The 15529-nt window shown below is 35.5% G+C and overlaps 1 protein-coding gene across 2 annotated transcripts in view; it reads right to left on the bottom strand.

Annotated features, from left to right (window-relative positions):
• Positions 1-196: 196 nt before the first annotated feature.
• The window catches only part of LPIN2 (lipin 2), a 43205-nt gene continuing 27872 nt past the window's right edge, over positions 197-15529 (bottom strand). For both annotated transcript variants that reach the window (XM_079300742.1, XM_079300743.1), the window contains exons 7-20: positions 14654-14975; positions 14317-14416; positions 13341-13528; positions 12073-12166; positions 11657-11726; positions 11469-11558; positions 10687-10769; positions 9450-9594; positions 8582-8730; positions 8038-8124; positions 6554-6706; positions 5398-5512; positions 4638-4741; positions 197-4325 (exon numbers count right to left, since the gene is read on the bottom strand). In XM_079300742.1, the coding sequence (XP_079156868.1) occupies positions 4181-4325; positions 4638-4741; positions 5398-5512; positions 6554-6706; positions 8038-8124; positions 8582-8730; positions 9450-9594; positions 10687-10769; positions 11469-11558; positions 11657-11726; positions 12073-12166; positions 13341-13528; positions 14317-14416; positions 14654-14975 (1845 nt within the window). In that variant the 3' untranslated portion in view covers positions 197-4180. The remainder of the gene's footprint in view (positions 4326-4637; positions 4742-5397; positions 5513-6553; positions 6707-8037; positions 8125-8581; positions 8731-9449; positions 9595-10686; positions 10770-11468; positions 11559-11656; positions 11727-12072; positions 12167-13340; positions 13529-14316; positions 14417-14653; positions 14976-15529) is intronic.

Here is a 15529-nt window from a genome sequence, read left to right as displayed (position 1 = left end):
CACAGAAGTTAAGCTTGATGACAGCAATTTTTTATCAGCTGTATAAATACTCTGAAAAAAAAGTAAATCATGCGTGACAGAAATCAAATGTAATGTAGTCCTGAAAAGACCAACTTGAATTCCATGTTAAACATAATTTTAACAGCCCCATGTTTAGTCATTTAGCAGTACAATAAAGGAATCACCAAACACAAAATAAAGAGAAATTTCACTTTAAGTCTGTTTTTATTGTGATAACATTGTTCTGAACACCAATAAACATTGCACTGAAGTGTGGGTTGCTGTACCCAAGACAGTCTTAACAAAAACCACGGTATTGGTATGATCACAGATTTGACATTTTAAACACACTACCTTATTAGTGATTGTGTTGCTTAACAATCAAATATTCCATATCTTCAAGATAAAAATGAAACAAATGACTGAAGAGAGTTTTCCCACCCTCAAATTAAACCAATGTTTTAACTTTCACCTGGAAGTAATTAACACTGTAAAAAAGTTCCAAACAATTCCTTTTTATTTAGAAAATTTTAACTCTGGAAACTACAATTTCTTCAGGCAAAAGTGTTACTTTAAAGGCATCTCAAATTCTCTATCTGTGATGTTTCATTAGGAATTTGCATTACAGTCATTTAAACAACTCATTCATATGACAGCATTTTCTAGAAGACTTGCATGAAATATTAACATGAAATCTCATCTCTTTTGTATTTACCATAAATGGATTCAGATTTTGCTTCAGAAGTTCCATAATGGAGTTGACACAAGTGTTAAAATTTTCCAGTTGAAAAGAAAAAAAAAAAAAAGGGTTTTGGAAGGTGTATACCGATGACAAAGTTAAGAAGACATGAGCCAGGATTGCACATGCACTTGTATACTGTTGGGAATGAAAGCCCAATCTTTTGAAGTACAAACATGCCTGGTACAGTAAATTAAAAAAAAAAATAAATCCAGAAATGCACACCCTTTAAACTGATGATCTCTAAATCATTATAGAAACGGGTAATGTCCAAGTCACTAGCAAATTTGGAATTGCAATGCTCCTTATTTACTCCCAGACAGGTGTCATTGACTCAGCCTTTGAGGGGTTCCAAGCTAAGAGGATCTGCATCTTCAACAACACAGTCTTAACAGGGGTGTGCGTGTGCCCACAGCCAGGCACACTTAAAGTTCCTCTTTCACAGAAAGAATGATGTAGCTTGCGCTAGTTTTACATCAGCATAGCACAACTTGTTCCCAAACATTGGTTTCAGGCCACTTCTCTCCACTAAGGTAACAAAGGACAGGCTAATGCATAATTCTCATCTCCCCCCTCCACATTAATATTGCAGCACAAGCCCACAGTTTGACAGCCATGAGATGTCTGCTCTAGAGTCAGTAAAGTGCCCAGCAGCCCCAAGAACACAGGTATGCAACGACAGGCCCCCTAGTCTGTCCCCAAGCAGGGTTAACAAACAATCTGAAAAGCTTCAAATATAAGCCAGAGTTAGAAAAACCCAACCCCTGCCCACTCATATCAGAAAGGCTCAACAACATTTACATTTTATCAAAAAACAAATATCAAACTCTAGCTATCGCAGAGGAAAAAAAATACCAATTTTTTAAATTAAGCAACCTTTTGGACACTCCTACAATGCAAAGTGACATGTTAGCAGAATGAGGAGCTCCCAACACAACTCACACAACCCACATTTTCATATCAGCTGAAAGCACATGCATTTGGAGATATACCTGATACTATTTTTCCACACTTCTAATTTACTCAAGTCCCCACCTTGAAATCCACAGCTTATCTTTATGACAGTCTGAAAAGTTGGAGGGAATTGAAGAAAAAAAAACAAACAAGTGAAAAAAGTGTATTAACCAAAAAAGAGCTAAACCATGGTAACAATCTGTCCCATTTGGGAACTCATCATGGTTTCATGAAGTGCTTTTATTTTTAGAAAAGCTGTGTAATACTAGGGCTACTGAGAGTAGATTTAAGCATGGTAAAGCAAATTTTGACATCCACAGAAAGACTGTTTAGGAAAGGCTGCTTCACTCCCTTTATGCAAAATAGAATCTTTAGATAGAATATTTAATCTAGTAATTAAAATATTTTATTATGTTGGATTTTTATTAATTTTAAAGTATTTATGTGACTTAAAAGCTCAAATCACATTGATATTCAAAGCACTTAGTGATCATGAAAGTTTTAGTTTCTAATGAAATCTATGGGATAAAAGGTAAGAAAAGAAAAAAAATACATGGAATCATGTTTTGCAATCTTTTAACATTTAAAAAAATATACAAGAAAGAAAGCAGTAAAATGTCTTTTGAGTTGAATCTTGTGAAATCCACTTAAACACTGAGTAGACTGGTGACCAAGCACGACAGAAATTATTCTTCTCACAGTACTAAAAATGAAGATGCCTTTCAATTCACTGACATGCATGACACACCGTGACATGTAAGTATCTCTTTTATATCCCACTCTCCTTCTCCTGCTCTGAAAGAAATTCCAGGTTGATTTTGCTTGCCTCCACTCTTTTTCCAGTGTTTTATAAATACAGGAATACACTAGAATTTTATAATGGGGGAAAAATTCCTTTTATATAGTGACTTAAAAATACTCCCCCCTGAGCAGTTCACCAGTTGTCCAGAGTTAGCTGGTTTTACATCAAAACTGTGGGTAAAGACAGCCTGACAATGGAGAAAAAAATACTCCTGGAGGGGTGTCAAATCCTCTAAATGTATGACTCTGCAGGTAGGAAAACCGAGTGACCTGGTGTTTAAAGATGTTTAAATGACTGAAGTCCTTAAGCCCTTTAGGCTGGTATAATGATAGTGTCTCACCATAGTTTTGTCCAAAATAAGTTAAATGCAAAGTCAATTTAAAAAGCAGCCACCTTTGCCTTCAAGTACTTTTGAAGAAAGAACAATTAGCTGCTTTTATAGCTGATAAACACCAGAACTGGAATGTAATTTGTCCAGGCTCTAACTGGAACCTGAGGAATGACCAGCATGATGCTTGTGGATAACCCAAAACTTTAAAAAAAAAAAAAAATTAAAAAAAAAAGGAAAAAGAAAATAAGTTTTTATTCTGCTCTGCAGCATTTAACCATTCTCACAGCTGGAACCTCACTAGTGAGTTGCATTTTCTTCCAGCTACTGAAAACCTGCAATACAGAACTCCAGAAAGACCTGCAGTAGACAATTAAAAAATTAAATACATAATTTTAGTATTACAATTCCCTGAATATAATCTATACATACATTTTACTGGCCTACACAGCATACACACACATACACATTATCTCTGTGTTGAAAAAGGAAATAAAAATGCCAGCTCCCCAACTTTTACAGAAATGTTCCAAGATTTTTCTTGATGAAAATTTACCATGACACAGCACAGCCTGAAAACAACAAAAGCCATACAAGTGTCTGAAGACAATTTTCATTTTAACAAGCTCATGAAATCATTTAAACATTGTGTGTAAAAAAAAAAAAAAAAAAAAGTAATAAGCAGAGTTAGTTTGAGCGTGATTTGTACAAGCCCAGTCTTGTATATATAACAAAAGGCATATATACATTTAAAGAGTAATTTTATGTCTTCAGAATCTGTCAGGCTAGTAAGGTCTGTACATTTTCTGTATTCTAGCTGAGAAAGAGCACAGTGGTCTTACGCTCTGTCTCCTTTCAAAAATGGCCTAAATGCCCATCTGAACATTAAACCACGTTCTTTATTGATAGGTCTGACATTCTATTTGGCAGTTTCCATACACTTTTTGGCTTCATTTTAGAAAATATCCTTAAGACAACTTAAAAAGAATAATCTATGTTTACAATAAAGTCTGTATTGATGAAAATGCAAAGTCATATTTCACCTCAGCATTTAGTTGCCCTGAAGCACTTGGGTACCATGACCATCAATGACAGGCCAATCTCAAGTGCCTTAGAACAGGTATATAATAACAAACAATAAACAAACAAACACAAATCCACACACCTTCCCACAAAAAAAAAACAGACAGCAGCTTTGCATTTTCTTTGTTTTGAACCAATGAAATTAAAGTGATTTCCTTAGTAAGACTTACGGTACCAATATATAAATTAGCATCCTCATTAAGAAAGTTCTTCACATTTAAACTGAAGTTGAGTAGCTCAATATGAAATTCCATCTCCTGGTGAGAAGTACTTTTCAGGCCAGGTCATCCATGTTAAGGTCAGGAAGAGGCTCTCTCCAGTAGCAAAAAGAACTAAATTCTGGGCAAGGAAATGCAGAATTCTGTTCTTTATTAATCAATGGGAACACATATTCCACAAGCTCGCTTAGTCTGTAATACCTGTATTAAAGAAGAAGAAAAAATTATTTAACAATCTAGTTACTGTTCAGCTGTAGCCAAAAGCAGATTTAGAAGTCTAGACCAGAAAGTTCTAGTCCAACAAAAAGGCCCCACTACCACAGAAGCAATTTTCAATTTTATTCTGCCAATTTTCATTTTGCAAAGTTTCAGTCAAGTATGAAAACCTGTAAGTACCTGGAAAATAAGGTTTTGCACAAGTAATATGTAAAAGGAGATCAAACATAACTACAATTAATTTATAACCCCATTTCTACACACTTTCTTTAGCTGAAATAACAAAAATGGTCTTACGAAGATTTGTTTCCCTTAGTCTGTTCTTGGATCAGTTCACCCTTTGGATTTACAGTAAATATTCTGCAGTCTGGAACTCCCACTTGCATGTAGGCATATACATCCTGCAAAAGCACCAACACAAGCACATGCTTCAGTATTTCCTTACTGAATGAGATAAAAAGCAATTTATCAAAGGAACGAGAAAAGCTGATCCAAAAAGGCTACAATAAAACTGCCTCTTAAAAAAAAATCCCCAAACAACAGTCAAAAAACCCCACTCCCAAAACATACACATGCACACCCCTGCCCCCAAACACTTAATGCCTCTGCCCTAGCCTAGGACCACAAACATGCACAGTGTACACCACACAACACCACCCCCTGTGACAATACTTCTCCTTTCTCACTCAATTACAGAAGCACTGAGCTGCAGAGAAAATACAGGAACTGTACACCCAGAAAGGGATTCAAGACTGTAAAGCACTGAATTAATGCCCTTAGGTCACAAAGTACTCAAAAATACTTTAAAATATTTTGGAAAGGTGGACGTATTTAATAAAATTCTGAGAATATTAATGCATCTTTGCAACCTTTCTCATATAAGCAGCTATAGCAGCTTTTATTTAAGGTATCTGCATGTAGTTTTTCCTGCTCAAACCCATAAAAGCAGCAGTGTCCTATTTCCATATTCAAATTTTCACAAACACAAAAAGAAAAGTGACTGTTTTGCTTCTCAAGTGCAAACATTTTAACTATTCAGTTAGAAAGGGGCACTTACATTGGGTCTGTTTCCAAAAGCAGCATAGAAAGGCTGTTTACTGGGAGCAAACAAATTCTTGATATCATTCAAACATTCGATTTTGAACTTCTCAGGCTTCTTTTCTATGACTTCCCTAAAATAAAATTTCAACAGTCAAATTCTAAATTATGATTTGATAGAAGGTATTCTCCTTTCCCCATTTAACTGGTATTTATAGTCTCATTGCTTCCTGTTGCTAGCATTGGTAATTATATAGACAGCCCTAAGTAGCTCTCCAAGAACAATACAAGAAACAAACATTCTCTCTTTTCCAACACCTACAGTAAAAAAAAAAAAAAAGGTGAATACTGTGCATAGGCTAAGTATAAATGGGAATGGAAGTCCCAGATGTGAAGGCAGCTGTGAACTGCTTTTTTGTAGCTGACTATCTGAATTAGAAGATCTAATCAAGTACACTTAAGTGTATTTGTTAAAATTCCTGTCTCTGACAAAAGTGCCTAAGGCCCAAGACTTTAATGGAAGTTGCTGTCATTGCCATCTGTGACAAAACAAAAACAAACTAAAAAACCCAACAAAATTAAAAATAAAAAAAAACCCAACAAAATCACAACCAACCCCAAACACTTGTCCATCATTAGCTCCTCCCATGAAGAACAGGTAGACTATGGCTGGTCGAAAAGATCAATTGAGTTGAACCATACCTGAACCCCACAATTTTTATTTTCTTTTAAGTAGCTGTATATGGAGCAATCCTAACACTACAAAATCATTTCACATGACAGTCTATACTTGCAAGACTTTTTTTTTTTTTTTCTCTACCTTGTGCAGTAGTACTGCACTGCTAACCTTGAAGATGTGCTTGAAAAAAACGTATTGATATAAAGAGAACTTAAGAGTCATCAGTCATGGACTAGATGAACAAAGAGAAAGGAAAATGAGTTCCTCTTGGACTGATATGTTGTGTAGCCACTTCTAGCATGCTCCCAGGAACAGAAGTATACAAGTAAAAATCAGACAAAAGAGTTTTTAAATGATCACTTGAGGGACATCAAGTCTTAGTAGCAAATATAACCCAGAGTGGAACATTTCGTTATAGCTGTAATGCCATGTATTTTTAACCTATTCTTTCTCTGAAATGGGGAGGGAACTGATACAAGAAATCCCACATGCTTACCTATGAAAGGCAGAAAACAAACTGCTGGGGGACAACATGAGAGGGCCCCTGGGGAGAATTGTTCCTTTGTCATTCACCCAGTGCAGGTAACCTCTGGTGATATCTGCCATCCCAATGGCACGAGCAGAACAGTACAGGAACTTGTAGCCATTTCTAGAAAATAAATTACCAACTTAGTTTATATTCCTGCTGAAATTTCTTTGCAAAGGTAAATACAGTTACAGCAATGTCCAGAGGCACCAGTTTAGTACTGAATTGCTGCAGAGCTCTGCACACACATAAGGAAAAGACTTTTCTAATGTTAAAAGAATCTGCAAGGCATGTAATAGTTCAAATACATGACAATCAAAACTGAGAAACAGGAAGTACAAACAGAATAGGGATGGTAAAACTCACAGGACACAATTAGATGGACTAGATTGTGTTTAAATAAGTGCCACATTGGTTTTATTCAGCTTCTTTCAGCCAAGCTGTAGGATGACAGCAATTATCTAAATTATCTGCATCACAACATAATGAGTGTCAGATCTCCTGTGTTTTTCAGGTTGTTGGCAGAATTTTCAGTGCAGAGTGAAAGATGGGTAACAACAAGCATTCATTAAGCCCTTAAATTCTTCCTGCAGACTTTGTATGTTCATCTGTTACACAGATTTGTATACAGTTGCTGGATGCATAAAAGGCTTGAGTGTTTATGTGCATTTTCAAAGACTTGATTCAATTTGGCAAATAATTCCAAAACTGCTCTTCTGTTATGCACTGAATAAACAAAAAAACCCACCCCAAGCCACCCAAACAAAACCTAACAAAACAGCAACACTCATGTTATCTCTCATGAAACACAAGCAGCCACAAGAAGGCCAACAATAGATTCTAGGACCTCAAATATTTTTATAGAAAGGAAGACTAATTAAAAAAAAAGGTAAAAGTTAATTAATTGAATTCTGAAGTTTCTAACAGTTGATTACCCTCAGTTAGCAAGTATTATCACTGTGTTTTTGAAAGAAGTTTTCCAGAAGATAAAATCTAACCTATGGAGCATTCACCTGGCTTTGGGAACAAAACCACTGAACCAGAAAACACTTATGCATTGGAAGGACACTATTTAGTTTTAATTTTATGCCAAACAATATTTCTGAAAGGTTTGTCACTAAACCTGAGTTGGTGGAAAACAGAGATGCATGTTTGAGAAATATAATGGTTCTCTTTTGTATTCATGAAAATATTACACAAGTTTTTAAAAGCTAAAATGCAGAACAAAATGTCTGAGAAGGGACCCAGTAAAAGTGGTGGCTTGCATTCCTGTAAAAATATACATCTGTGGAAAGAACTTAGTTTCATTTGTGTATGACAAAGTGTGCTCACTTCCCAGCATTTTCACCAGTACAATTTAATAAACTGTGCAATTTTTAACAACAATCCAATCACCTATACATTAATTCCCATATTCCAGAAAATCCCAATTGTTTCACAGATTGCCTACTCACTCATTTATGGAATGATAGAGTTTTGCAATGCCCTGATGAGTCCAGTCCTTGCCAAACTGAGGGAGGATATGTCCCAAAGCATCAGACCTATAGGGAGAATCAAAGGTACCTGACGTGCTGTATGAGTTCTGTTAAAGACAACCACTAATGAACATACAATTTAGAAAGAATATTTACAGAAATATTTCTGCAGAAGGTCCTAACTATTTAAAAAGAGAATTAATAAGTAGTCCAGATAGAGCAATTAGTGGGGATCATACAATACAGGTCAATTTCCAATTAAACCTGTGGCTGCTAAACCTGGAGAAGTCTAATAGAGGGACAATCACGTGGTAAATGTTATCATTTTGGCATTATTCTTTTAAAATACATTTTCTAGTTAACTTTAAAGGTAAGTACAAGTTAAAACAAAAGCAACATTAATGAACACCCTTTAATAGCTGTCTTAAATTAATTTTATCTTGTTTTGAAAAGCAGGATAAGATCAATAAAACAAGATTTAACAACAAAAAAACAAAGAAAGGAAATCCCCAAAGATACTTACTTAGTTATTGTTCCATCAATGTCTGATATTATGATTTTATCATTCCAGTTCCAGAGGTATATTGTTCCTGCACAACGGCAAGTCCCTTGATACTGGGTTGTAATACTAAACACAACATCATTAGGGCCATCTCTCAGCTTCAGCTTTGCCTGCAGAATACAAATAGTTCAAAATGCAAGTTGCCCTCCCTCTAAAATTTTCATGATTTTAGAATGACAAATGAGCTGCACAAAATGGCTCATACACTCTTCCTTGTCTATTTTTATCAACCCATCAAAAAGTGAACCATGGTTTACCACTGGCACAATGGTTTTGCTGTGCAGGTCTGTTGCAGCCTGGCTAGATGTATATGTCAGTTCCCTTACTGCCTATAGCAGCAGACATTTCACTCTCTGCCACTTTATTTCTTGCTACTACAGCAGACTCACAGCACTATCAAACTGAACTCCCAGTTTGCCATAGGATACAACAGTATTTTCTACTCAGTGGAAGCTTTCCTCAAAATTCTTCTCTGATGAAAATCATACACTTAAAACTACTTGCAAATTGGACCACAGTGAATAAACTGCACACCAATTTAAATGTATGCCATTACACAGATGTGCAGATCCCAGGATACTCAAACTACAGAAGCAAACAATGCCACTATTCTGGCAACATTTCAATACAGAAGTTCAATTATGAAACTTCATAGAAAATTGCTATTTTTTAATTCAAACAGATTCTTAAAAAAAAACAGAGAAAAAAATGACCTGAAATTCCCTGCAGCTCCCTATCCTTGCACAGGAATACACATTAAATTTCTTTTTGATACATTTTTTTAAAGGATTATGAAGCATCCTACACACAAGACAGGCATGTCACTTACTATTTGGTCTGAAGACAATCTAAGGGACTTCTTATAAGATGTAACGTTCCCATGGGGTGGATGCTCTGCTGGGGCAGAATCCATTTTCAGGGATTCCTTCACCTCCTGGGATGCTTCATCACTAGAAGAATCATCCTCTGGAGGCCTGACATGACACCAACCAGAATAAATGTAAGCTACATAAAATCCTTCTTTAATGGAGTAAGATGCTTATGCCAGAGTAATTTCTGCTTATGCTGAGGATTTGCTGCTACCTGATAGCACAGACTAAGGAAGCCCATGGTCCAGTGAATGCCAGATAAAGTCAGTACATGCCAGTAAGCAAGTAAGACTTGGAAAGCCAGTACTGGTGGAATTCTAAACATGACTATTCCCAGCTGGCTCCACACACAATGGGTTTAGTAAAGACAGTGTCAGGTGGTCACTAATCCTGTGTTGATGAATAAGGTAAACTGCAGATGAAAAGGGACACTGAATGACACACAAAGCCATGCTTTGTTTTTAAAGAAAACTGCCTCAGTTACTATGGCATTTAAACTGTGGGTGTTAGTGGAGTAGCTCACCTTTTAAGGTTATTCACAGACTTATTTTCCTGCTCATTAGAGATTTCAAGATTAAAAGCTGCCTTTAGTTTCTCTGAAGTATTAAATCACAACATATTTAGTTCCTTAAATCTTTAAGACACCAACATTTACAAACACCTTTGCAAAATCATGCAAGAATATGCATATGCATAATAAATACCCTAGAATGGGAGAGTTTTGTGCTAAGCACTGATAGCTGTCTACCACAACTTGGGCAACATATACACTATGATTAATACTATTTTATTGTTTCAATTATTTAATGTTACAAAAAATTCCCCATGGTTTAAATTATTAATACAATATTAGGCCTTCACAAAAGAAAATAAGCATTACAAAATGTATCAGAAACAATATCACTGTATTTACAGAGCAGAGGCCTATTGATAATGTACGTGTTTGTTCTGTCAGTTCTGTTATGATTTAGGAAATAAACACAACAGTACTCAGGAAATAATTGTAGTGTATTTGTAGTTCCTACAATGTTTGCTGCCACATTATTTTGCTGAATTATTTACTATATGCATCTGGTTCCTCTTCAGTATTTTACAGGAAAATATTTCATCCCACAGTACACTACTGAATTCTTCATTCAAAAAAAAGGGAAAAAGGCACTATTCAGTCCAGAGGTAAGTCTTCAGACAGGAACACACCTACTATTAACTTGCTCTTTTATAGTTGCTGGCAGTTCATTTGCTCTTTGCGTCTCAGTTTTCCCCTCTTTTGCCTCTGGTATCTAAAGTGACATGATAATAAAGAACATATTGACATTTTAAGCATTTTAAACAAATCCAAGTTAAAAACAGCTACCAAAATAATACATAAACTATATTAAGCCTCAGAATCACCATTCAACATAATAATTTCTAAATATCATTTAACAAAGGGAGGCTTATGAAGAAATTCTCTATTAAAGATTTTTCTTATTTCAGGAAGCAAAACTCTGTGTGCCAGAAATTGGAAACTGGTACTTTAACACAACAAATTTAGCATTAAAAGGAGCTGTCAACATTTAAGCTTATAAATCACATTTTTGTGGGAAGTAAGTTTAGGGCCCATACTCAAGGTTTAGAAAGCTTAATTTAGTGTAAAATTGGGTGTTTCAGCTTAACTATTATGCAGTGCAGCACCTACTTATTTATTTGTGTGTACATTCCTAAAACATACTGCAGTGACTGAAGAGTAGCTCTGATAACTGCTTATGGCTCAGAAGAAAGAATTTTAACCTGGATCCAACAAATTTTGTTGATGCAACTAACAGCATCAGGCAATGATGCACTATTTGAGGCTAAATAAACAGATGCTACAATCAGCTGGCCATCAGTGACACTGAGCTATCTGAGCAGTGTTTTGAGGCACTTCTGACAAATAACTTTTTTTTTTTAAATCTTTTAACACCTAACAGAAAAAAAAAGTCACAATAGGTATCAGTCACCTGCTTAGTCATGCTTTCTTTCTTGCGCCAGAACCACCACCTTCCAGATTTCTTTGGCATCTTTTCTTTGACCCAAGACTCAACAGTAGCCTGCAAAATCAGATGTGTTTTTAATTAGTATAGAAAAACAGATAATCAGGTGTTACTACATACAGTATTTTCAAAGAAATATGTATTTATCTATTTACCTTAGGCAAACTCTTCTGAAACACCTGCAAACTCAGGATCATAGGAGCAGCCAATGCCCAGTTATAATACCTGTTTTAAAATACGTTATTGGTAAGATATTACATAATTTGTCTACAGATCAATAAATTTCAGAATAGATAAATTGCCCTTGTGTTGATGAAAATATGTATTTGCTGACAACAACTAACACTAACATCCTCTGCAAGCAGAATCATTTTAATATATACAATTCAACACGAGTGGAAATTACAGAAAAAAAAATTTCTCACTTAAGCTAAAGTTAAATTTAATGCAAATCTTTGTTTCAAACAGATTCACAAAACACTGCAATGGAAGCTGAGAAACATGCTCATTTCAGAGACCAGACTGAAAATTAGATTTTCTGTTACTTAATGACATGACACAAAGAATTTACCTGTTATAAATCCGTATTACTAAATTAGGATTGTCTATGAGCCCAGGGTTTTCAGCAAATTCATGATAAGTAATAATATGTTCCATGAATTTTTCTGCAATAGAAAGAGATTTTAATTAGAAAGTAACAATATAAAATCCCAAGATGTCTGATTACTTTACATCTAGGAAAACCCTTTCTGTCATTTCAGAGTCACTGCTGATCTTGCAGCATCACTGAAGATGTGCTAATTGAGACCTACCTGTTAGGGGTCCTGTGACTGCCTCCTCCCTACAGAAAAAGCCTGGACCACTTCAACAGTCACAGCAAAGAGCATTAAGAAATTAGAACAGGAAGGATAAGCAGGAAGTAAATCAGTTCAAAGGCTGGAATAAGAAAGCCATGCTTGTCCAGGCAAGTTTTCTTCAAAAATTATGATGGTGGGTAACTACACTAGAAGAAGAGGGGGAAGGGTAATGTCATCTTTTCAAGTTTGAAAAACTACTACTATCACTAACTAGCATTTTCACTAGTTTCTATATATGTTTGCAGAAATCCATGACTTAGTGTAAGACTCCTGCAATCATGACATCCTTTTTTCCAATCAAATCCAGTATTACTACCATGTTACCAAAAGAACAGTCCAGAGTTTTTATTAATAAGCACCTAAATTTCATTTCATGTATTACAGACTGGATGACCATATAAAAATATTAAAACATTGCAGTACATGTCCATGAAGATTTTATGCTCCTAAAAGCTCCCTCAAAAATACATAAAACTTCAACAGTAAACAGACCAAAGCATGAAGAGAAAAAAAATCAGCTAGTAAAAATCTAGAGGTTAACAATCATTTAGGATATAAGTAGAACAGAAAACACAGTCCAACATAAAGAAGTTCTTTATCACTTGAAAAAAACTGAAAAAGAAGAAAAATTATCAGGCAATTGGGAAGAAGATGAATTGTTAACATTTACATAGGACTATGCAAGAACTGGCAACCAGAAACCAATGTAGTTGGTCATATAAACAATATATAGTACAAAAAAGGAGACAGAAAGCTTCTCAAGACATCAAGTGTTCTTGATTAAAAAGAGGTTCAATTCTGCTATCTCTGCTCAGCAAACACTAGAGAATTTTAGAAAATTTATTATTTTCTATCCCCTTTGCTCATTGTAAGCACAGTAAGCAGCCAAATTTTGTTAAGGAGGAAATCAGAGAATTCAAGCCACTTCATTTGTGTAGCTGCCTGAGTTCTATTCCTCTTTATGCTTTTGTCTTACACATACCTTTAGAAATCTCTCCATTTTCATTGAGACCTCCACAAAGTGAAAGTGTAACATCAGGCAAGTCCATAGCAGAATCAGACATGCACTCTGTACCACTATCAGCAGCAGCACTTCCCACTGACTGGGGTGACTGGGAACCAGAAAGGGTATCTGACTCTGTCCACTGCCTGAAGCCAGGATCAGAATCACTAAAGGAAAGTGAAAAATATTTTACTTGAAAAAAAATGCACATATCCTAGGTTACAGAATACACTATATGATTACTCCACCCCAAAAAAAATCTTGCTTTTGTATTTTTACATCATTTCACGACATAAATTTAAAAGCAACCTAACAAAAAAAACAGACACACACCCACACCAACTCTTTGCAATACTGGCAGACTGTTTCCAGTTCTCCTAACTTTCCTCTAAATCAGGCAATAATTGCATTTCCTGTCTAAATGGGATTTAAATGAAGAACACATCCTCTACATTCTACTTCTGCAGAATAATACTGTCCTCCTCAATCTTTACCAGATAGTTGTAAAGTAAGAAAAACAAAAACAGGGCACTGCTTTTAGTGTTTTTAGAACAGTCAGTTGCAAAAAGTACAACAGAAAAGAAAAATGACATTAAAAATCACACTGTTATTTAAGGTTGGAGTCACTACTCTGATTCACTGAAAAGTTTACAATATGGCTGAACAAGAGTACTGGTACAAGAGTAGCTTAAATGTAATCCCCTCTACGTCTGCAGAACACTTAGGTTTCACAAAGAGGAAAACTCTCAGCAGTCACCTCCCATGGGTTCTTTCAATGTGTTTCTTGTCAAATTAGAATTTTCAAAATGAGATAAGTGCCAAATACTTACAAAAACCTAAACCCCTGAAGTCCAATTCTTTGTATCAGAATTGCAACATAAATAATACATGTAATGAATCAGGTAATGTAACTGCAGAATTACCCCAGATTTACAGCATTTTACTTCAAAATTACCTTTTAGGAAAGTAGAGTGCTGCTACTTCAGGTTCCAAAGCCTTTAGGTCATCCAAGTAAATATCATCAGGGCCTTGATGGTGACTTCGCTTGTGCACCCCTGTTAATTTTAACAATTAAGATTACTAAGATGAAGTTAGCCAAACATATTAAATACAAATGTCATCATGGAAGATTCAGACTTATTTGTATGATTTTTAAGTTGCAGAGTTTCATTATAAGTCAGATAAGATTTTAAATAAAAAAAAATTGAAAAGGTACATTTGTACTTTTTCTACTATGATCTCAAGTTTGGTAGATCGCTCTGAGGGCAAGAATCAAGAGCTTTACTCCACACCTTTCTTTTTTGAAGGAGAGTCAGTTTTTGCTGTTGGTTTTGTTTCTGCTAAAGGATCCATCAATATTCTGGAATGATCACCACCATCCAATGGCAACGGAACTGGAGGTTCTACAACCGCAGAAGCAACAGAGTCTTTAACATCCATCTGCTTAAGGAGAGGATGAGTTCTTGGCTCAGGTTTCAGTACTGTACAGACAGAATCTTTCACATCATCATCGTCTTCAACTTCATCAGAGCTGAGGATGACCCTAAAATGAGTCTTCTCTGATGGAGTAATAGTAGCTGTTCTGCAGTGTTCCAGTTTTTCTTTCTTACTTATCTGAAAAACAGAAGTCTAGTCAATTATTTCACCTCAGCTGTTTGTTTTATTCTGTTCTAAACATTACATTTGTACTCATGGTACAAGTTCTCATAACACAAGGAAACAAAAAAATAACTTAAACAAGAATTGTAGCAATATAAAACAAGTCTCACATATCAGCTAAGTTCCCTACAAAAGAATATTCATAGCAGCTTATTTACAAGTTCAGTAAAGAAACTGGCATAGAGGAAGTGTTGACCAAACCACAGCAAGGAAAAAGCATATGTGGATTCATCAGGGCCTCCACTGGATACCAAATTTACTCTTAGCAAGGCTACAGTTAGTTCCCCTGGAATCAAACAGAACTTACTCTACAATAAAGCATCTTAAGTTGTTTCCTTCAGTTTCTAACTAAAAATTCAAAAATTTCAGACTTTCACTGATGGGATTATTTTGTTGAGCAGCTCTTGAACTTAAAGCCAACACTCTCTGCCTGCCACAAGGGGCTGCTACTTCCCCATTTCAGCTGTATCTGAACAACAGCAGCAGATTTCCAATCCTCTCCTAGGACA

This window comes from Erithacus rubecula (assembly GCF_903797595.1).
Source record: "Erithacus rubecula genome assembly, chromosome: 3".
NCBI classification, from domain to species: domain Eukaryota; kingdom Metazoa; phylum Chordata; class Aves; order Passeriformes; family Muscicapidae; genus Erithacus; species Erithacus rubecula.
This window is presented reverse-complemented; position numbering and strand designations above follow the sequence as displayed.